General features: G+C 36.8%; 2 protein-coding genes across 2 annotated transcripts in view; both read right to left on the reverse strand.

The window, feature by feature from the left end:
- Nucleotides 1–8,500, reverse strand: part of LOC105995241 (putative P2Y purinoceptor 10) — a 101,559-nt gene extending 93,059 nt beyond the window's left edge. The window contains exon 1 of the mRNA XM_013028940.1: nucleotides 8,451–8,500. The gene's annotated coding sequence lies outside the window, so the exon portion shown is untranslated. The remainder of the gene's footprint in view (nucleotides 1–8,450) is intronic.
- On the reverse strand, nucleotides 7,567–20,243 carry LOC105995242 (putative P2Y purinoceptor 10). The gene is made up of 2 exons (XM_013028942.1): nucleotides 20,119–20,243; nucleotides 7,567–8,906 (listed from the first exon to the last, which is right to left on the reverse strand). Exon 2 carries the CDS (start codon nucleotides 8,852–8,854, stop codon nucleotides 7,874–7,876), a length of 981 nt encoding a protein of 326 aa, XP_012884396.1. The 5' UTR covers nucleotides 8,855–8,906; nucleotides 20,119–20,243; the 3' UTR covers nucleotides 7,567–7,873.
- Nucleotides 20,244–24,101: the final 3,858 nt, after the last annotated feature.

Consider the following 24,101-nt stretch of genomic DNA (forward strand, 5'->3'; position numbering starts at 1 on the left):
CCCTGCTTTGGTCTGTGGTTGGAAGGAATTTGTGTTTATGGCATCTTTAGATATATGTAAAAAATCCAAGTATAGCCACAATGTGTATCAGGAACTGATGATTCATTGCTGCGGCTTGAGATGACATAGGAAGAAGCTCAGTAATAATTGTTTAAAGAAAGTTTGATTTTCCAAAGAAAAACAAAGGCTAAATTCCTCTCCCTCAAATACTTCATGTGTGTTGAGTAGCTTAGAAGAAAGTTTTTTTTTAATGCAGTGAAATAAGTAGTTGTATTTCCTGGTGGCCTACTAATTATATCATAAAAAGTCTTTATATTTACTCATCCAGAAAACAAAGTTCTCAATTTTAAAACTTTACCAGATGACCCCCAAATTGCAGTGTTGGCCCATATTTTAAAATGGCTGCTGAATTTTTCCTGTCTACGTACATATCTGTCTAGCCATTGAACTTGGACAGAGACTTTCTGTAGAAATGGCTATTTCCTCTTTGCCCACCATAGGTGAGACTGACTGTGTACATTGCAAAGTGAAATCTGTTCCATGGGTCAAGCATTTATTGGCCGCCAGTGGCTTAAGACCTTCTGATGACCAATTTCTCATATGTTTGATAGCCAAAACTCATGATTGAATTGTTTCTGAACATATGGTAATAATCAAATGGCATCAATGTACCTTATAAACTCCTTAAACTATTCAATGGTAGTTCCATTAAAACTGCCAGGCTTGAACTCAGAGACTGGCCACTGTCCTTTAGCTTTTTTTCTCAAGGCTGGCACTCTACTGCATAAGCCATATCTCCATTCATGCTTTTTAGGTGGTTAACAAGAGAAAACAGTCCCAAGGGCTTTTCTGGCCCGGTCATTTTCCAACCTCAGTCCTCAGATCTCAGCCTCTTGAATTTCTAGAATTACAGACAAAACCATGAGCACCAGCTTCTTTATGCCTTATTCACTCAGTTTTCAAAGACTAATGGGTATTTGTCTTTTCTTTTTCAGTTTTTTTCTGTTGTTACTGGGGATAGAACCCAGGACGTTCCACTTGCTAGGCAAGTGCTTTGCCACTGAGCTACATCCCTGCCCCTGATGGGCATTTATATATATATATATATATATATATATATATATATATAATTCAATAACCTTTATGTTGATCTAAGTTCACATTATTTGTGTGTGTGTGTGTGTGTGTGTGTGTGTGTGTGTGTGTGTGTGTGTGTGTATGTGTGACAGAGAGCTCACAAGTACTAATACTGGGGCTTGAACTCAGGGCCTAGTTGTTGTCCCTTAGCTTTTCTGCTCAATGCTGGCACTCTACCACCTGAGCCACAGTTCCACTTCCAGCTTTTTGCTGGATAATTGGAGATAAGAGTCACAGGTAAGAGTCACAGACTTTAACCAGGTGGCTTTGAACTTCAGTCCTCAGATTTTAGCCTTCTGAGTAGCTAGGAGTCCAGATGAGCCACTGTCTTCTGGCTACACTAAAATTATTTAAATAAAACATGCTTTAAAATGTCTACTTAAGTATGATAATATTAGAATTCTAATGTATCCTGAATTAAATTTGCTAACATTATATTTAGGGCTTTTTGCTATATTTTTATAAAGGAGATTGAATTATTTCCTAAATGTTTTAATAAGAACAAAATTAAATTACAAAACAAATGAGTTTACTTCATAAGACTGTACTGAACTGGAATTTATGTTTTCATTGAAAGTTATGAGGAATGTACCAGGTATACACTAGGTATACAAGGGTGGAAAGATATTTAATATTTAATAATATTTAATAATTTTGTTCATATACAATCACTTTCAGTTTATTATTGCTTTACTTTGATAATTCTTTCAAAAGTTATCCATATCAATGAGATTTTTGAATTTATTTTCACCGGTGTATCAGTATTTTTTGGGAAAAAACATCACATATGCTAGGCAAGAGCTCTACCACTAAGCTACACCTCAAACCTTTCTTCAATCCTTTTTGCTTTTCTTTGAGACAAATTCTCTCAATGTTGTCCAGGCTGGCTAAGACCTCACCATCTTTAGGTAGACTAGGCTGATCTTATGCTTGTGAATCTCCTGCTTTAATTTCAAAAGTACCTGCAGGTAGCATCGATGTTTTAGTATCCATTCTGTTTTCTACTATATGTATTCTTAATAAATCTAATATTGGTCATATAATGTCTTGACATCATACTGATCTTTGCATCTAAATAATTATGATTTATTACATAAGTCTTTTTATAACATTCTATGGATGTTTCAGAACTTGCAATATTTTTACATTATTTTATATCTACAAACTACAATGCATTGTTGATTTAAATCCATCCATAAAAGATCACATTTTGACAGGATACAGGTGGCTCATGCCTGTGATCCTAGCTATTCAGAAGACTGAGAACTGACGGTTTGAACCAGCCCGGGTAGGAAGGTTTGTGAGACTTTTTTTCCTATCAACTACTAGACAAGCTGGAAGTAGAGCTTTGGCTCAAATGGTAGAGTGCTAACCTTGAGCAAAAGAAGCTCAGGGACAGCACCCAGGCCTTGAGTTCAATCCCCAGGACCACCACTTACACATAAATAATATAATAATAATATTATCTCTGGTCATGATGGGGAACCCAGCAGGATGCTGAGATAGGAGAATTGCAAGTTTAAGGCCAACCTGGGATATACAGTGAGTTCCTGCTTCAGTGAAAAGGAAAGTTAACATGCTTGCCAAAAAAACTCTAGAAACCAGAAAATATAAAGTAGAAAATAATGATTATTCATTACTCAATCCACCAAAGATTGACATTTTAGTGTATTTTAAATTTTTTTCATATATTTGTGTTATGCATCAAAGCTGAGGCCATCTAAGAATCATACACACACACACACACACACACACACACACACACACACACATGCATTCACACTAATTTGTTGCAATTTAAAAAATTAGCATAAACATTTAGAAATGGGAATGTGAAAAAATCAGGTGTTTTGAATTTTTAATGTTATCTGATGTGAAGATGGAGTCTGGCTGACTTTTCTGCCTGTGTTGGCCTTGAACCACAATCTTTCAGGTATTAGTTTCCTGAGTAGCTAGAATTATAGGTGTGAGACACCAAGACCTGTCTGTTGTATATTACTATTCATGTGTATATTTGTGAAATTATCTCTGTAACCTAAGCCTCAGAATGAACAATGTGTACTTCCCACCGAGTTTTTCTTTGGCACCCAAGGTCTTTCATATTCTTTGTCTTTAAATTTGATTGCATTGTTACTTCTACCTTTTACATTTCCAACCAAAATACAGAATCCAGTGCTAATCACATTTCCTTTTTTTTTTTACCCTTCACACAACAGGGAATCCAACAAAAATGTGTTCTATTCCGATGTATTTAGTGTCAACTTACAAAATCCTTTCCCACCATGCAAGAGCTAGTTCAAGTGCAATTTTTGAAGCCATAGAAATCTATTCCCAAGTTCCCAGAATTCTGCTACTCTCCTTTCCTTATTATCCAAATTAAAATTAAGCTGCTGTAAAACCAGTTGCTGCCTATTTTATCAATCCTGGTCATTCAAAAAACTGTATACATAATTTACTTGCACAAAGGAATATACAGATAAAAAATAGAAAGTAATTTTACCTTTCTAAAATAAAATTGTGTTTAATAACTAAAATGTCAAAGAATAAAAAGTCTTCACAAATTACTAGTAATTTTCAGGTTATAGCATACTTTTGCTTATAATTTCATATTGCATTTGTAACATACTTGAACGAAATGTGAAATATTATCTCAAAGCTGTCAATATGACAGCCAGACTTCTTACTACCTAAAAAGGGAGTATGGGTTTAAATTCCTATTATTGTACACCCTATTCCTGGAGAATATGTGAAAAGATGTAATAAGAAACTACTCTCATTAAAGAAATATAATAGAGAGTTAAATTTTCCAAATGAAGTTTTATACTTAATATTTTTATAGAATGACAACAAGTTTCCTATAAGCAATATATTTACCAGGAATGAATACTATACCTATAATCTTTGCTAGTATTCAATGCTTTCGAAAGCTGAAGAGCAGGAATAAACTGCATTTAAGGTCATATAAGTTGTTATAAAATTATTGTATTCTTAGAAAAAGTAGTTTAGTAAAACTATCAGAAGGTTAAATATAGTTTCATTGGTGTTATGAGATTCTGAAAAGTTTCTAACTGGATTTTGATAGGTGTTGTACAGAGGAGCAATATGGGCCTTTAGTTCTGACTTTTTGAAAAGCCATTTGAAGGTTGTATGGTTTGTTGTCTTCCATGTGAAGGATTCATATATCAGAAAAAGCTGAAAGATTTCATTGAAATCATGTCCAAAATGAAATACTCCTTATGCAAATTTCCCACTAATACAAAATTCCTTTGTATGAATCAGTTGCAAGGAGGAAATATGAGGAGTGGTTCCTAAAAAACTGCTGTTCCCCTTTTCTCTACATAGCAGGATGTGTAGTTCTAAATGAGTTTATTTCAAAGCTACTCCTTAAGGTAAGAATACCTATATAAGGGATTCTGATAGTACTGTTATTAATTCCAAGCACATCTGGAGAGCCACCTTAGGCAGGAGCCTCAGATTGTGATTAATACAGCACATACACACATATACAAAAAAAGTTTTATTACATGTTAACTCAGAATTTTCTCTTTCCCTTAGAAGCCCTTTACGCATGTGATTTTTAATTCCTTCTTCTAGTTGCTTCTTCCTCTTCTTTATCCAATCTGCTCAAAGAGTTATTCAATGGCAAACCACTTCCCTTCTCCTCCATGCACACCAAATGTCCATGTTAGTACTTTAGTTCAGTACCAAAGGACAGGAGCAATGGGAATGAGCATGCCAAATATTCAGCAGAGCAGCTAGAGCTCTTGTGTTCAAATGGTTCATAACAATGTTGAAACAACATTCATAATCTTTGGAAAAATTAAGATGAAAATAGTGAAAGGGTGACATTGATCAAGATGTATTGTATTCATAAACTGCTTTGTTAAATAACTCATTGCTGGGTGCCGGTAGCTCATGCCTGTAACCCTAGCTACTCAGGAGGCTGAGATCTGAGGATTGCTGTTCAAAGCCAACCCCCAGCTGGGGCAGAAAAGTCCATAAGACTCTTATTACCAATAAACCACCAGAAAACCTGAATTGGCGCTGTGGCTCAAGTGGTATAGCACTAGCCTCGAGCTGAAATGCTCAGAGACAGCGCCCAGACCCAGTTCAAACCTCATGTCTGAGAAAAAAAATTCTTTGTACAGTTACTTAAAGATAATAATAAAAGAATTAAAAATAAGAAAGTTTTCAGAAGAATTCACATATTCCCGATATTCATTTTATGATACAACAGTATCTTTTGTTTTTAATCAAATTCTGTGAATTCTAATCACAAAGTTTCTTAAACCTCTCCTGAAATTTGTTCAGTCTGATGTGTGGTAATGTTCAAGAAAATGCAGTTAGGCCATGAATGTTAAAAAACTAATATTTTTCATGCATTTTTATTGTTATTATAAAGGTGATATACAGAGGGGTTATTGTTACATACATCAGATTAAAGAAACATTTCTTTTTGAACAATGTCACATCTTCCCTCACTCTTTCCAAGATTTTTTTCTTCCATCCCTACCCACAAGTTGTATAGTTCATTCTCAACATAGTTTCTAGTGAGTACCAGTGCTGCATTTGTTCACTCTTTGTCCCTCTATCTCTGTTCACCCCCCACCATCTTAAAGACAGATAAACAAGCACACACACAAAAGAAAAAGAAAACAAAAACAACAACAAAGAAAAACAAAACCACTTGTTTCCATTTCCTGGAGTTCATTTTGATAAATATTATTTTATAAGATCAGAGGCACATATATATTGTGCTTTGTGTTCCTGTCCCAAGAATATTCTCCTTTGGTCTTACTGTGTGTGAATGCCATAAAGGAAATGCAAATCAAAACAACACTGAGATTCTACCTCACCCCAGTTAGAATGGCCATTACCAAAGAAAATTAACAATAACAAATGCAAGCAGGATGTGGCCAATAGGGAATGCTACTACACCATTGGTGAGAATGTTAATTTGTTCAACCTCTGGAAAGCAGTTATTGAGGGTCCTTAAAAGACTAAACATAGAGATACTTTATGACCCAGCAATCCCACTCCTGGGCACTTATCCAATAGACCACAAACAACATCACACTAAAGCTACCACCACAACCATGTTCACTACAGTATGATTTACCATAGCCAAGATATGGAATCAGCCCAGATGCCCCACAGTAGACAAATGGATCAAGAAAATGTGGTATATTTACACAATGGAATTCTATACTTCCCTCAGAAAGAATGATATTGTACCATTTATAAGGAAATAGAAAGACTTGGAAAATTGTATAGCAATAAGCCAGACCCAGAGAAATATAGGCTGCATGATTTCCTTTATTTGTGGTACCTGTAATGTATCTATAAATCTACAAGTAAACACACTGCATGGTAAAAAAAATTAAAAATACTGCAATATGACAAAAAAATCTAGTTTTATAAAATGATCACTCAATTTAACATCTTTCTTTCATCTACATATTGAATTTGTATGACTTGTATTAAGACTTAAGATGTATTTTGTGGGAAACAGTGAACTATTTGGGTCTCCACATTGGAGCTCCACAAACTGGAACAGTGTTAGGACAATAAATCTATCATGGGGGATTTTGTAGCCTGAAAACTGACAAGCTAACATAGATTTTTAGATAAACCAAGAAAATAATTTCAAAATAGCCTTTATCTCATGTGGCTTAGTTTATGTTTCTTCATTACTGAACTCAAGTTCAGTATTGTCCTAATTCTAATCAAGTTTTAAATTCACTTAATATAACAACATAAAGAGAATAACATGGTTAACATGCTTATGTGATGTATAATAAATTTTGGCCTACCAGGGTTAATCCTGAGGCAAGTTACCACACATCTTTGAGATTCCATTTTCTTATTTATTGTAACTTTCCCCATGAGAACAGTTATATTAGAAGCTCCAAATGAAATCTTATGTATGAAAATATCTAACAAAATAAGAACCCAGAACAAAGTGACACTGAGAAATTTTAAATGAATGAATTTCCATGAGGTTTCTTTAGTAACAGGATGGTGGCCTCAACTATTTCTGTCACTTTGACTTTTGTTTTTATGTCTTAGAAAGATTGGAGAATTTTAAACTTATTTATAAATGAGTTCTTATGAAAGAGATTTACTTTTATGTGTGAAAAAATGCTGCATGTATTATATATCACTAATAATATCCTCTTCACTGAAGAAATTGATATGTTTAGATATTTTTATTTAGTAGGACACATCTGTCAAAAATTGATTTAGGCCAGGCTTTGGTGGCTCATGTCTGTAATATTAGCTATTCAGGAGGCTGAGATATGAGGATCATGGTTCAAAGCCCAGCTCAGATGGGAAAGTCCATGAAATTCTTACCTCCAATAAAAATTACCAATAAAAAAACTGGAAATGAAACTGTGGCTCAAGCTGTAGAGTGCTAACTTTGAACAAAAGAAGCTCAGGGACAGCACCCAGACCCCGAGTTCAAACTCCAGGACAGGCAAAAAGAAAATAAAAGTCTCTTAACTAATGAATTGCCTTGAATTTTAAAGAGGAAACCTGAGTCCCATCTTCCCTGTTCTCTAACATTTTTCATTCTACCCATAACATCACAATCCCGTGACCACATCTGATATACAAGAAAACATTTCGTTCTGTTGTTTCCTAAGTGCAGTTAAAGAAATTGGCTGATAACTGTGGTCTTTGGGAAAAGCCAAAGAACATAGGTAAACAACATCATACTTGAAGTTATTTCACTTTAGCCAACCATTGATGACCCACTCTCCTTACTCATGAGACGGGAACGGGTCACAGAACTGCTGTGACGAGATAGCTGGTCACGAAATTCTGAGGCCATGAAATAATAAAGAATTGGATCCAAAAGACAGCAGAGGCTTGCAAGGCACAGACAAAAAGGATGAAAATACAGAGTGCTTTGGGCAATGGGACAACTACTAATAATGGTTTCCTTTACCATGGTATAAAAAACAAAATTGATGTGATAGGGAGTAAAGCAAATGAAGAAGACTGCAGCACACATAAAAACCATCCGCAATGCTTTTCGCCTCTCACTGATCCCAGCCATCGGTGGCTGACTCAAAGATATGGTGGTTTTCCAGGTACAACATGCAATGATGATCACTGGGACCACAAAGCCAGCTAGCTCAGCAATTGTAACCATTGGAACCAAAACCACCGCATTCATTTTCTTATAACCAAGATCAGCAAAGCAGGAGTCACTGTTGTTGCCTAACCCAGCACTTCTCAGGATGGGAAATGGCAAACAGGCAGTCCCAACGATGACCCAGATGGCAGCACTGATGCCCACATCATACCTACGCTTCCAGTTCCTGGCTCTGAATGGCTTGAGGAGAAAGAGGCACCTCTGAAGGCTGATGCATGTCAGGAAGCAAATGCTGGCATACATGTTGAGATACTTCAGGTAGAAGCACAGCAGGCACAGGGCCCTCTGGAAAGGCCAGTGGTGGCTGATGTAATAGTAAATCCGGAGGGGTAAGGACAGCACGTGGGCAAGGTCAGCCACAGAGAGGTTGATCATGAAAATGATGGCTTTGTTTTTCTTGCTGATGAAGCGACAGAGAACCCACAAGGCTGCACTGTTGGCCAGAAGACCAGGGATGAAGATGATGATGTAGGTGGTCGCATAGAGGGAGTACTGAAATGACATACTGCTGATATTGCAGTTAGTCTCAGCATTGCTGGTACTGTTACTCTCCATCTTGAATGTTTCTGTATATTCATCAAGAAAAGCTGCAGATTTATGATCCTAGCTGAAAACAACAGCAAAAACAAGAATATAATAGTTAACTAGTTCTTTAACCCAACACCCAAATCGCTAATGTTTTGAGAGATATAGACTATTAGAATTAGGAGGACCTAATTGTAAATAAAGAAGTAGAAGTTTAGGAAAGATATGCTTAACTGATCCAAAGTCGTTAGGTGAATCAGTTAAAGAAGGACAGCATTAGGCATATGCCCGTGGTTCACGTCTGTAATCCTAAGTACTCAGGAGGCTGAGATATGAGGATTGTGGTTCAAAGCCAATCCAGGCAGGTAAGTCCTTGAGAGACAGAAAACTGGAAGTGGCGCTGTTGCTCAAAAGGCAGAATGCTAGCCTTGAGCTGAAGAGCTCAGGAACAGAGCCCAGGCCCAGAGTTCAAGCCCCATGACAAAAAGAAAAGAAAAGAAAGCCAGGACAGCATTGTCCCACAACTGTTTTCCCAGAGTATTCAAATTATACCTTGAAAGCAATGATGCTTACACAAAAGAATGACAGGAGAACAACAAACTTTTATTTTATTCTGGAAATTTTCAGATTGGGAAAAACTTTTGATAAACATCTATATCTACTGCCATATAATATAAGTAGAAGTCATGCCCCGAGTGTTTATTACAGTCACATGTCTATGACACAGAAGACCTTGGAACTCAAATGGAAGACAAGTGCTTAATCTCCATATGTACCCTTCTTACAAACAAAATTGTGCAAGAATATTTCTGTTATAATTCAGGGATGATTCTTATTTTATTCAGAAAGAAAAGGAAATGAGAGGGTTTCCCTCCCCCACCCCGTCAGGTGGGACAATATGTTCTTACGGTTTCTAGCAGGGTTTTTTCCTGTTTTGTACTAAGTAAATTTACAACAGTAAGACACTGTAGTAATATTAGGTTCTCCTTATTAGTGACAGATTGTCTAATCCTACACCAACACATAATGACGTATTAAAAAAACAGAACTCTCTAGCAGATTCACAGATAGAAAATGGTTAGTTTTGAAAAGTTTTTGTTACTCTAAAGGGCACTTTTATTTTTCCTCCTCTTCTCTTTTACTTACCTGATGACCTATCTGCATATGTCCAAAAGAGTCACACAGCCATCTTGTAGATATATGTGCTGTGACTTAGAACGTAGAAGGATGCTCGTAGGTGAAAAGACAGGAAAGCCTCATGCAGTAATCAAAGATGTACCCCATTATCAGAAAAGGAAGCTTTCATCTATTCTCTCTTATTTAATTCTCTCAGCCATCATTATACTCAGGATGCAAATGAAGGAACTGACGTTCAGAGAGGTTTAGTAAATTGCCTGAGTAACAAAGCTAGAAAATGGTGAATGTGGGATTTACCATCTTACAAACTTGGTCCGAAGCTTATGTTATTTTCCCTAAGCTGTTTGCTCCCTGCCTAGTAGGAACTACTTAGCAGAATGCAGCTAGCTTAACTAACCATCACATGTTGACTATAAAATATATGTTAAAGCTTACCTAGGTCCTCAACTGGCCAAGATGTTTTGTGAGGTTCTATAACTTTAAGAGGTGGAGCCTAGGTAGAGGAAGAATTTATCTTAGTGGTATCTCATCCTTGGACTCTCCCCCAACTCTGTTTTCTGTTAACTATTATTGAACCTGCCATACCTTCCCGGCCATATGAACTGAATCTTCTGAAACTGAGAGCAAAAATAAATTTTCCACCTTAAGTTATTGCCTCATGTATTTTGGTCATGGTTCCACACATTTGTTATGACATGCAAAGCACACATTATGGTAGAGCCTTTCAAATCCCACAGTAGAAGTCATGATCTGATCATGGGTTTGCTCTAGTTTGGCTGTCAGGATAGAACTAAATATTTGCCCTCATACAGGCCAGACTCCTACTCCACTACCCACTTTGACTTTGGTATTGCTATCACCTATCAAACATACAGAGGCTGAGAGGGAGCAAAGGAAAATACAAATGTCAGTGTATTATGTGTTCCAGAACAAAGAACAACTCACACCCACTGAAATCACACTTCCACTTTTGCACTTAACAAACACAGCTATTTGCTTTTGCTTCACTGGTGTAGAAAGTTTCACTTACTAATAAGATATATATTGTTCACACTTTTATGTTGAATAACAGTGCCCAATTAGGGTGAAAAGTCCTGTTATACCTTCGTTTATCTTATGGGTTTATTGTCTCTGAAATTTGCAGTTTATTGTAAGCTTAGAGACTGTCATAAGGGACCTGTTTTACATAGGCTTTTCTCTTCTATAGAATGAAGGGAAGGTAGCAAGAGTATTTCCCTGAATCTTCTTGGTGGCAATAATTGTAAAATCCCCATGCAAGGGAGAGGCAGGGGGAATTTATTGTGGGTTGGGGTAGACTGTCTTAGAGTATTTAGGTTCCTGTGAACAATTTGTATCACTCTCAAATTTAAGACAGGAGCTCAACATAGGATTCCCCTCACAGGAAAGTGCAAAGTATCTCTCTCCCTCCACCCTTCCCCTGCTAGCTCTCTTTTGATCTCCATATCTGTTTCCGGATGGTTTGCCTTCCTCCTCTTACTAATCTTTTTCCTTTTCAATCTATCTATATATCTTTGGTCCCTTACTCATAAAAAGATGTGAAATAGGTGATTTACTTCTCAGTCTGTGCTTCCTTTTTCCCAATCAACATTATATCTCTCTCCCACAACACTTCAGCTGGAGATTGGAGAGTCATGTTAACCCTTGCCACTATACTTCCCCATATTTTCCTTCAGAAACTAGGTGATTTATCCTCCTAAAAGTTTCTTTTAATCCATGCCTACCTCTTGTCACCATCATAATTTAGGCTACTGTCATCATCCTTTTCACTACTACAACCTCTACTATACTAGTCTGCCTGCACTCCCATTTTACCTTCTTAAGTGCATCCCCTATACTATGTCTAACATCAATACTACCGTTAATGAGAATAACATTTTATTTATAAGCTAAATATATAATCTCCTTCATCCTTACAGCAACTCCATAGTTATTTCCAAAGAAGTTTCTGTGGAAACAAAATAAAGCACAGAAGTGGATTTGAAGTACCACTTGAAAGATAAGTCAGTTTTCAATCAACAGCTGTATGAGTGAGATGGATACAAGAGAGTAAAAGATGGGAAGGGGATACAGGCATGAATGAATAATATTCAATGATCCCAAACTATAAAATGAATAACCTAATGCAATGGAATAATAGGAGGTTTTATTCCAGTTGATGAATAGGGTTAAATAGTAGAAAGGGTTGACTAGGAAGTGAGAGAGGCAGAGTGTGAAGGGGGAAGATGTTGTAAAAGTAATTGATACCAGACCATGAAAAACTTTTGAATGCACTTCATACAGAGTCATTGAAAGATTCTGAGAAGACATGATATTACCATACTTGAGTTTAAAAAGATCACTGTGGCAACTGTTGTATATAGACTAGAATGATGGAACGAACACAGACAATCCAAATAATTTAGGAATAAGTAGGGTAATCAATAGTTTAAGTCTGCTGGGATTGAGGGTATCTCATAATAGTCCAAGGCAATTGAATAGGTAGTTGTTCACCCTTCTACTGCAATAGTCGAGATGATAAAGAATGAGATGTGAACTTGATATGACAATAAATTTTAAACTGAATGTCAGCTGGTAAATTGGCCAATTTTCAAAACTGAATACTTAAAAATAATTTCATTATAAAACAATATGCTAAGCTAGGTGCTGGTGGCTCACAACTGTAATCCTAGCTACTCAGGAAGCTGAGATCTGAGGATCAGGGTTCAAAGCCAGCTGGGCAAGAAAGTCTGTGAGACTCTTATGTCCAATGAACCACTAGAAAACCGGAAGTGGCACTGTGGCTCAAATTAAAATACAAAGTCTACTTGGAACGATACAAATAGAAATCAATAATCTCTAGCCTGATTGTTTTCTCCAGATGCTTTTGCCATGAATCTGATTCTCCTTTTCCCCTGCTGTCTTTTTAGCACCTTTACAAAGCTACAAAGGCTTACTCCTGTTTCTCTCAATATATCCCAACCCTTACCTCACAGAGAACACTGTGATTATTGAGTGAGAAGTTGTTCAGCTCTATTCATTGTCAGCTCCTAACATTCGATCTTGGTTATTGTCCCACTCTTCATACTCCCCAATGCAACTTCTCTTTATGTTGCTTGAGATGAACTTCCTTACTCCTCTTATCTCTCCCATGACCTCCTTTCATAGATTATACTCTTTTATTCCCATATCATATCTCATCCAGTCTCAGTAAAATCTTTGGTATCGTCACTTTTCTCCCACAAATAATTTTTCTGTCTGTTCTACAACTTATTCTAGCTCTTTGGCATCTTCTTCCTCTACTTAAAAATATCTAAATAATAATTGGTTTTTTCCTCGATAATTGTTTATGCTACTTTATCTATTGCCTTTCCTCGTGTAATATCCATTCCAATGCACTTTGAGGTGGCATGCATGCCTATTTCTCCAAGTTCACCTCAGTCTTTAGTTCACTGGTTGTAAGCTATCAAGACAGAAATGAGACTTTCTAGTGCCTCTTACGGAAGTAAGGCATCTCCAGTCTGTCATCATCTATGCAGGATAATATGCTACCTTTCCCAAATATGACAATGAAGACTTTTTTTCTAGAAAGAAGTGTCTGCCAGCAGGGAAATGACCAGCACAGAGTTCTAATCTACTTAGTGAAGCAGTGTTTAGTTTCATTATCAAAGTGTGGCTTGAATTACATTTCAAACAATCTTAATCTGATCTTACTTTCCAAACTTTTAATAAACGTATAAGATTCACTATGATAATATAGTATCTCTGAAGGAGGACTCTATATCTTAGATGGTTAGATCCTTTACTCTGCCTCACAAAAGTCTAGTTATGCAGTAGAGACTCAATTGATACACTTAAGTTTGTAAAGTTGCAACTATGGAGAACAGGCACCAATTAACAGGCAATTTCACTTCTTATATCACTCCTGTGAGCTTCTGTCCCAGAAAAGAACAATAATATTTCTTTGCACCTGAGGAAAACAAGGTAAGATCTTCTAATTCTTGTAAGAACTGAGTTATTATTATTACTATCATTATTATTAGATCATTTTATAGACCAGAAAGCAAACTTGTAGCAGGATTAAGTGACTTTTCTAATATCAAAGAGTATAATATTTGTTGTTACAAGTTTCTTAACAAAATAGAGAAAGTTGGCACTCTTCTTATCCAAACAACTTTTTTGCAAGAAGAAAGGAAGTACTTTAAAATGACATCTCCATGACTAATGCTGTTCCTAAAAGCTAAAGAAACTATTGCTCTTAGTGTTAGTTCTAGCACTTTTATGTATATTTACTGTGCTTATATGAAAATAACAGCCCAGCAGGTGTCAGAGTGGGGTTATATCAAAACTGAAGATCTTTATGTGAAGTTTTGACTGTCAACTGAAATCAAAACAGATCTGTAGATAGAAGTGATAGGACATTTTATAAACAGAGGTGAGATGAATTAGGCAACACTTGTATGGCAAGAAAGACTGTAGAATGGTTGAACATATTTTTGTAATTACTGGGTTTGGATATCAGAGACTTTGATTCTCACAGTCAAATACTAACTCTGTTGCTGTGATAAACCCATTCCTTCCTGTGCATTTCATTTTATTCATTACTTAGATAAGACAATGACCTTTCACTGTTTTCCAGCTCTAACTCATCATGATTGTATGGATATTGCCTTTCTCACCTCCTGCCTGTAATGCAGCCAGAACTACCACTGCCATTCCTAATGCAGCCCCTGTCACCTCAGCATTCACATTCTGAATTATACTTCTCAAATCATTATAAATGTGTGTACAATTGCTATCAGTCATGAATACAAAGATATTTTATGAATAATCAGCTCAGGATATTATCTCTAATTTACAGATGAAGAAAATATCACTCAAAGAAGTAGTCCCATTTCCTGTTAGGTTAGCATATTAAGTAAGTAAGCTGCAGAGGTTGCAATGTGGGTTCCAGGAATTAAAGTGAACCTTCTTTCTCTACTAACAACTTTTAACACCCCCCCCCCGCAACCTCCTCTTTTCATCTTCACCAGTATGTCAAGAGTACCACTAAACAAACATGTTTATCAGATTTATTTCTCAGCTTTTCTCAGATGTTAGAGTAAGCCTGCAAGTTTGACATCTTGCAGGAAAAGTTACATGTAGAACAAAAATTGATGAGGTGGGGCTGGGAAGGTGGCTCAGTGGTAGAGTGCTTGCCTTGCATGCATGAAACCCTGGGTTCGATTCCTCAGCACCACATAAGCAGAAAAAGCCAGAAGTGGCACTGTGGCTCAAGTGGTAGAGTGCTAGCCTTGAGCTGAAGAGCTGAGGGACAGCGCCCAGGCCCAGAGTTCAGGCCCCACGACCAGACCCCTAAAAAAAATGTTGATGAGGGTCCCTTCCAACTTTCTAAAGGACAAGCTTTACAGGCCATTTGGGAAATTACCATGCTTTGCCTTATATTAATTATATGGCTTTTCACATTAGTGTGATTCTCATGACTATGGTGTTCTTCCTTATATCACTTAAAACAAGGACCAAATAAAATCACTTAGACTCAAGAGTTTTCATTTCCTTGGGCTGGGAAGGTGGCTCAGTGGTAGAGTGCTTGCATTGCATGCATGAGGCCCTGGGTTCTATTCCTCAGCACCACATAAACAGAAGGAAAAAAAAGCCGGAAGTAGCACTGTGGCTCAAGTTGTAGAGCACTAGCCTTGAACTGAAGAGCAGAGGGACAGCGCCCAGGCCCAGAGTTCAGGCCCCACAACCGGCAAAAAAAAAAAAGAGTTTTCATTTCCTGAATTAACTCAAATCAACTCCAAAATAACCCTTCTTTTTTTCTTTTTTTATTGTGAAAATACCATACACAGGGGTTACAATTACATGAGCAAGGTAATAAGTACATTTCTTATCAAGCATGGTTGCCTCCTCCCAAAATAACCCTTCTTGACATAAGAAACACAGAGATTTGGATGTATTCTGCCACTCTAGGTATGTTTCTCCACTAATTAAAGGAAGTGAAAACTATTTATTTGCTTGATATTAATTAAAGCAATTAGACTATTCATAAACTAGTTTTGAATTTGACCTTTCATATTTTCTATTGGATTCTTACTCACTTAGGAAGTAAACCTAATTAGACATCATATTCGCCTGTAGAGCAGCATTTTATAGGTAGAATGGAAAGTATCATGATTGTTGAGCAGATTTGGAATTATATCATTACTTATTCATTGGCTCACTAGCATAGAATAATTCACTTCATATTGTTGTTTGTTTCCCCATTGATAAAAGCAGGATAATAGTTGCTGGCATACAGTTAGAAAGAGTACATTGAAAAGGTATGTACTAATCTTCATGTCCAGTACACAATAAACATTAACTATTAAGTTCATTTGCTCCTGTATAGTCTTCTCTCAAGTTCTTTGATCGGATCCTATACTTTTCTGGAACTTTAATATCAGCCTCCCTCCTCCCCCCCCCACACACACAAAATAAAAACCACTTACAAGAGATGGCTTGGTCTAGAAGAGAAATTCGTAAACTTAATAGATGAGAAATATTTATTACTCAAAAATATATACACATTAATAAATATATGTTAAAATAGAAACAAATTATTATCCCTGTAAGATAAACTGCTGAAAATGCACCATACTAAAGCTACCCAACACAACTATGTTTAATGCAGCATTATTCTCCATAGCTAAGATAATAGAAACAACCTAGATGTCCCTCAGTAGATGAATGGATTAAGAAAATGTGATATCTATACACAATGGAATTCTATACCTCCATCAGAAAGAATGACATTGCCCCATTTGTCAGGAAATGGAAAGACTTAGAAAAAATTATATTAAGTGAAGTAAGCCAGGTGCAAAGAAAGATATATCCCATGTTTTCCCTTATTTGCAATAACTACTATATATCTGAGACAAGCAGGAAAGGTCAGATAAAATGATGTTAAGCGAAATGAACTCCACGATAAGGACACAAGTTTTTTTTTTCCTTTCCTGCTATTGTTTCTAATGTATTTATAAGGTACCACATGATTTTTTTGTTGCTTTGTATGTCCCTCCTCCACAGTATAACCCCTGTTCTCACTGTATTTGATATTGGTATAATTTGGGGAGGGAAAGGGAAAAAAATCTTTAAATAGGGATACAGGTTGACCCATTGCAACAATGAGATGTACAAGACACTATGTTGAAAAACAAACTTTACAATTTAAGCGGGGGGGGGGGGAATGTAGTTGTGGAGGTGGGAGGGAAGGGATGGTAGGGGGAAAATATAGGAGGAGGCAACAATGCTTGATAAGAAATGTACTCATTTCCTTGCTCATGTGATTATAACCCCTCTGTACAGTATTTTCACAATTAAAAAAAAACATTTAAAAATGAAAATAGAGACTTATAAAATCTCCTTGGTTTTTTGGCACATGGAACATGGAAAAGTTTAATGTGATGAAGTAGGCTTTTCTATGAGTCCAAGGGTTGGTTCTTAGGCAAGCAAATCCACAGCAACCTTGTAGCGAAATTTTTATGTTTCTCCAGGGGAATCATGGCTTGAAAAGATTTTAAAATGCTAAATGAGTGACTGTGTAGTGTGAAAATCCTATTTCAGAGCTCTTTCCTTATATAACTGTTGTTTGTACTTCATAGTATTTTCTTTTTTTTTTTTTTTTGTCGGTTGAGGGGCTTGAACTCTGGCCTGGGTGCTGTCCCTCAGCTCTTCAGCTCAAGGTGAGCGCTCTACCACTTGAGCTACAGCACCACTTCTGGTTTTTCTAGTGGTTTATTGGAGATAGGAGTTTCACGGTCTTTCCTGCCCAGGGTGGCTTTGAACCGCGATCCTCAAATCTCAGCCTCCTGAGTAGCTAGGATTACAGGCGTGAGCCACCGGCACCTGGCTATTCATAGTATTTTCTTTGAAAAAATGATAGTTATTTCATTTTCAAAAATGAAAACACTTGTCTGTGGTCCAAAAGTTGAAGCTCTATGATAAGTCCATCTGAAAGAAAAATGTTGCAGCCACTAGGAAAGATTACAGGGTTCTTTTACAGACCTGTGCTACATTCCACAAGGTACACTCTACTCCATAGTTCTTCACTATGGCTCTACTATGTGGCATCTCATGACATATAACTATTCCTATGATTCCTAGAATCATGCAATTTTATTGCCAAAACCATCTATTTCAAACCCTTTTTCATTGTTATGAGTGAGATAACTAAGCCTCATATAAATAAAACAAGACCACAAATGAGATATTGCTAGGATGTTAACTAAAACTCCAGCTTCTTAATTTCTTCTATGCTGATCTATTTCATCATTCTGATTGTGAAGAATTTGAGTTGATAATAGGTGAGAACAAAAAGAATATAATATGATCCAATATATAATGAAAATTTTTTGAGAAAAAATTTAAAATAAAATATAGACCATCCCCCTGCATTCCATTACTCTGGTTGTTATGATCTTTATGACATCGGATTTTTACAACAAATATCTCTGTCCTCCTCTCTAGAGATTTGACTAGAATTATAGACTGGTCAGCCTCAAAACGTCTCAATAGAGTTATCATAAGCATAGCTATCCAGTAACCTCAAACTGCTAAAATGTAACTGTCCATCTGAAGTCATGCTCCCCCACTGCCTGTACCACTTGAACTAAACAACTTTCCTAGCTGGGCCCAAAAAGGAACCTCAATTGTCCAAAAAACAGACCAGTGTTCAACACAACTCATGGAAAAACACAATTAGCCCAAAGTTCTGACCTGATTCTCAGTTGAGGATGGGAGATTTGAAACCTCAATAACAATAATACCTGCTTTAGCCATGAATGATTTTGCTGTATTTTAGGATGCCTAAATTTCCCAACTAGTAGAAATAATGACTCCCTACATCCATTTGAACAAATTAAAAAAAAATCTCCACACTTGTAGGGTTTTTGAAACTCAAATTAATCCCTACAAAATAAAACAAGTACATGTCCGCTATCCTTTTTTTTTGGGGGGGGGGTCCGGTCATGGGGCCTGAACTCTGGGCCTGGGTGCTGTCCCTCAGCTCTTCAGCTCAAGGCTGGTGCTCTACCACTTGAGCCACAGCTCCACTTCTGGCTTTTTTCTTTTTGCTTATGGGGTGCTGAGGAATCGAACCCAGGGCCTCATGAATGCAAAGCACGCTCTTTACCACTGAGCCACCTCCCCAGCCCCTCCACTATCCTTTTATCTAGTGGGATCCTACTGTCAACTGACTTCAGGTAGGAAGTCAGTATCTGCCCTGAGGCACTCCTTAACTAGAAACTTCTTTCTGACTCAGTCATGTTATCTCAAAACCAGAAAAGCTCTACCACCCATGACAATAACAATAATCAATGAAATGATAAATCCTTCTTCTTTGAGGTTCTACTATCCAGTAGGGTTGGAACTGTGACAGAAAGTACCATTTTAAAGGAACAGAGAACCCCTCTGAGCACATTCTGAAATATTTTGGTACATTTTCTCTTTTCTTAACCTAAAAGCCATCAGAAACACACATGTATTTATAGTATTGTCTTGAAGGTGCAGTTTGTTCTTCCTCTCGTGTAAAGAGAAGATGATATTAATGATACATGTCCTTGCTGTAGCTCAGTAGCTAACTAGCTGGGCATTTATAATTGTCTTCACCTTGAAGGTTCTGCACCTCTACGTGCCTTTCCCCTCCAAACATCTCTTTCTTTCTTCCTAGAAGAAATTACTACTTGTCTCAGTATCACTACAAGCTAATGTTACTGAATCAAGGACCTTAGTCATGAAAACATTTCTTTTGCAACTAAGTAAACTGCACTTAATCCTCTTTTATTCAAATCCCCCTTTTATTGTCTAGGCATGTCAAAATGTCTCAATAAGTCTCAATGGGCACAATACCTTGCTCACCACTTGCTGGCATCTTTCCTGGTTCCATTCTACAAAGAGACCTTAGCCAAGTGTGAGAAACACCACAGCCTCAGAGTTCCTGATGTAACTATGGTAGCTGATGGTGTTAACCTTAATCTGGGGCTCTCTTCAGACTCACCTTCACTCCTACTGACAATTTTGATTCAGACACTGACCCAACATTAGTTTCTATTCTGATTTCTGTGCTACCACCAGTCCTTCACATGGAATCTCTAATCCCCAGGTGCTAGGTTCTAACTTACCCTTGTAGTCAGCCGGGATAAGTACTCTTGTTTCTTTGCAAGCAGCTAGTTGTAAAAAAGCTTAACTCTGCATAGCATGCATATATCTTGCTGAAAATTCGGTGTTGAAAGAGGAAGTTGAGTACATTTCGTGTCTCACCACAAAAACCTTATTTGCACGGCCTGAAGGTAAGTCCCTTTAGCAAATGACGCTAGTCAAATTTTGTTTCCTATTTATTTCATTGGTGCAGAGAAATTCAAAAAGGAGGGAATAATAAAAAAAGATCTATGCACAAACAAATGCCAGCCTTCATCACTGTTCCCCACCTTTTTCCTTCCACCACAACTCCATGCTTGTCTACTACATTCAAGTAGGTTCTATGGTAAGATGAGAGTTTTCAAACAAAAACTAAAGAGTGCTTACCTAAGAACAGGAAACCTGTTGCTTCTTCAATCCTGGGGAGGAGTCTGAGGAAATCTCGAAAGTATATGTCAGAAGTAAGAACAGCAATGCTACCTTTTTTTAGCTGTTCACTTAATCCAGAATACTATTCTCTCAGTACTCTTCACTTCATCTCTCACAATGTAATGCAGTTTAGCTGGTTTTGTATATTTATTATTCATGTAGTAGACTGCAAACAGCTTAAGAGTAAATGCCATGTCTGATTCATTTATGTATTTCTGATAAGTCCAATGCAACTGATTTTCATAAATGCTTATTGAATCAAAAATTGAAGGAATGAGCAAATAAATATTTATTAAAAGAATTTATCAGTAAACAAATTAACAGTATTGAATGTGAAGTTTCATACCTGTGTATTAAGATTTTGATCATTATGTATAATGTCTACACTTAGGGTCTTTTGAAGTGTACAAATAAATATCACACACTTGAAGTCTACTGTAATTCTGAGAAATAAGGCTTACAAAACAGCACAAACCACTATAAACATATAAGGGAACCAACCATACTCAGAACCAAAGGCCTGGAGATGCAAAGAGCCCTCTGTGTAATAACAACAGTAAAGGAGAAGAAAATAAATTATTGCAGATTAGGTCAAAGAGTAGCATTTCGATTCACAACTAAGAAAAATGAAAAGGGGCTGGGAAGGTGACAGTGGTACAGTGCTTGCATTGTATGCATGAGGCACTGGGTTCCACACCACATAAGCAGAAAAAGCCGGAAGTGGTGCTGTGGCTCAAGTGGTAGAGTGCTAGCCTTGAGCTGAAGAGCTGAGGGACAGCGCCCAGGCCCAGAGTTCAGGCGCCACGACTGACAAAAAAAAAAAAAAGAATAACAAAAAAAGAAGTGGATGATAGCATTCGTGTAAGGAAAGCAACCTGAATCTTCAGCTACCTCATCTTGCAATAAGCTAATTTATAAAACCAGAACAATTTGACTGCTAGGAGCCATGTCCAACACACAGGGTTATCCAACACAAATCATAAGGATATCAAGGCTTGGAAAAGAAAAGTTTTCCACGTTGGATACTATGAGCTTGGCTGACTGATGATAAGACCATGACTTGTAAGGACTTGCAAAGGGAGAGGGTCCTCATTCCCACCCATGTATGTCAGATAAAACAGGTCTGACCTTGTAGTTCCAAAGTCCTAATTATGATTTCACAGATTATCTGTTATTCATTTACTTTTCTGACTTGGCATCCCTACTGAAAAAAAGAATACACTGACAGGCCAACATATCTCAGCCCATTTGGCAATTCTGTTCTTCACTATAAATTACTAAATTGGCTTTAAGATATAAATCCATCCCTTGTGAGTTTGGTTTTGCAAGCCACTTTTTCTAGGATATTCTTTTCTGAACTAATAAAGTTCCACACCTGTTGAACTCAAAAGCCAAAACCTGGGACAGAGGGAGAAAAGAAACCCTTTCCTGACAATTGCCCATCATGATCACAACCCATCTTCATTTTAGATGATATTCTCACATTTCTTATATAATTTCTGTCTTGAGTGCTAGTAGTTTTTCCTGTCATTGACCCTAATAAGCAAAACAAGAGATCAGAAGTCACAGGCTCAATTCAGGTAAAAAAATAATAAGACATTCAACTCAGGAAAATTTGCATTTTATTTAGTAGGAACAAGACCATGAATAAAATAATTTAGCAATCATCTCAAGTAAGAAATGATAATCACAATTATCATCTCAAATTAACTTTTAAAAGAAAGTTTTCTGGTTATTGGGTATGAATAATGATCTACCTATCATGATCATCTTGAATCAAGTTACAAATATTCTAGTCATGTGTGTAAATTACTGTAGCTATCTTTTTTGGCCATAGACTTGAAGTTTTCTCTTCTTTTTTCTTTTTAAAAAATTCTTCCCTTCTTCCTACATATTCCTTCAGTTTATCTGATGGGTCAAATATGTCCTAAGCTGGAGAAATCTTATAATTTTGTGCTTCAAAGACCTTTGGTCTCTGTGACAGTAGCATTAGATGAGTAATGATAGCTATTTGGGAGAACGCTGTTCATGACTATTTTATTTTCTAGAAGGACCTAGCTAATCCTACTATCAGGAAAATCTACTTTTCTTGAGGAACTGGTTTGGTCCTAAATGTCATGAATTCTGACATTAATTGGTCATGTGTCTCTTTTTATAAGGCCTGCAGGAAACCTGGAATCAAGTGTACACTGGTAACAAGTACATAATTATACATTATGACATGCTGTTTTAGGATGAACATTTTTCACAGCTCAATTTTTATTTCCCATCTTTTTATTATTTTACATTTATCTTTAATTTTTATTGCCTTGCTATAATATACATCCTTTTAAACTGCCATCATGCCTCTATAGAACAAAAAGTAAAAATAGAGGAACAATGACCTTAAGTATTTTCATATTAAAAACATTGAGCATGAATGGTTTTAGCTAAGCTCTCTTCAATAATCATCTATTTCTGATTCTGTCCACAGAGCATTCCTTTGAATTTTTTGGAATTAATCATTCAACAAATAACAAACCATCTTAAATAAGTAGTTTTTTCAATGGTGAGTGGGAGAGTGGGATTCAGAAGCATAAAATACATTCTTTCTCCTCCAAGAGCCTATAAGTTGGCAATTCATAAAATAACTAAAAAGTTTGACATTGTGTATGATTTTTTATGTTTTTTTATATATTTATTGTAAAAATGTACAGAGGGGTTACAGTTACATGAGTAGGGTGATGAGTACATTTCGTAGCAAGCATTGTTACCTCCTCCTTTGTTTTCCCCCTACCATCACTTCCCTCCCCACCTCCCCAATTCCTCCTGCCCCCCCCCATCCCAACATTGTAAAGTTTGTTTTCAACATAGTGTCCTGTACATCTTGTCATCACAGTGGGTCAGCCTGCATCCCCATTTAAGCATTCCCCAATATCCCTTCCCCTCCCCAAATTACAAAAATGTATACACAAGGTGCAGAACACCAGCAGCAAATCCAGTGAGAACAAGGGTTATATTGTGGGGGAAGAACATACAAAAGAAACAAAAGACTCACATAGTGCATTGTAAGTACATTAAAAACACTAGCAAGAAAAAAAACTCACTTGTGTCCCTGTCTTGGGGTACATTTTGCTTAACATTATCTCATGTGGTCATATGTACATAGCCTTTGAACTTCTCTGCTTGTACTAGATGTGTACTAGTCATTGCAAACAAGGGAAACCATGAGATCTATGTTTCTTTGGGCCTGTCTTACTTGACTTAATATAATTTTTTCCAAGTCTTTCCATTTCCTAACAAATGAGGCAATGTCATTCTTTCTGACTGAGGCATAGAATTCCATTGTATATTTGTATGTGGAAGTTAAAGCAAATGCACTGTGGGCTAAATCTGTTCAGGAAATCTGCTGGTCCTTTCCTGTTTAGTAGGCCGATTTCAGTTTAAGTAATGCTTCCCAATGAGTAGAACATGTCCTGTTGGAGTCATTCAGGGTTTTTGTATTTTAGGCAGTACAAAGAATGAGAGCTGGTAAAGCTCTAGCCTCTAATCCTAGCTA

Source organism: Dipodomys ordii, unplaced genomic scaffold (assembly GCF_000151885.1).
Source record: "Dipodomys ordii isolate 6190 unplaced genomic scaffold, Dord_2.0 Scaffold116, whole genome shotgun sequence".
NCBI classification, from domain to species: Eukaryota; Metazoa; Chordata; class Mammalia; order Rodentia; family Heteromyidae; genus Dipodomys; species Dipodomys ordii.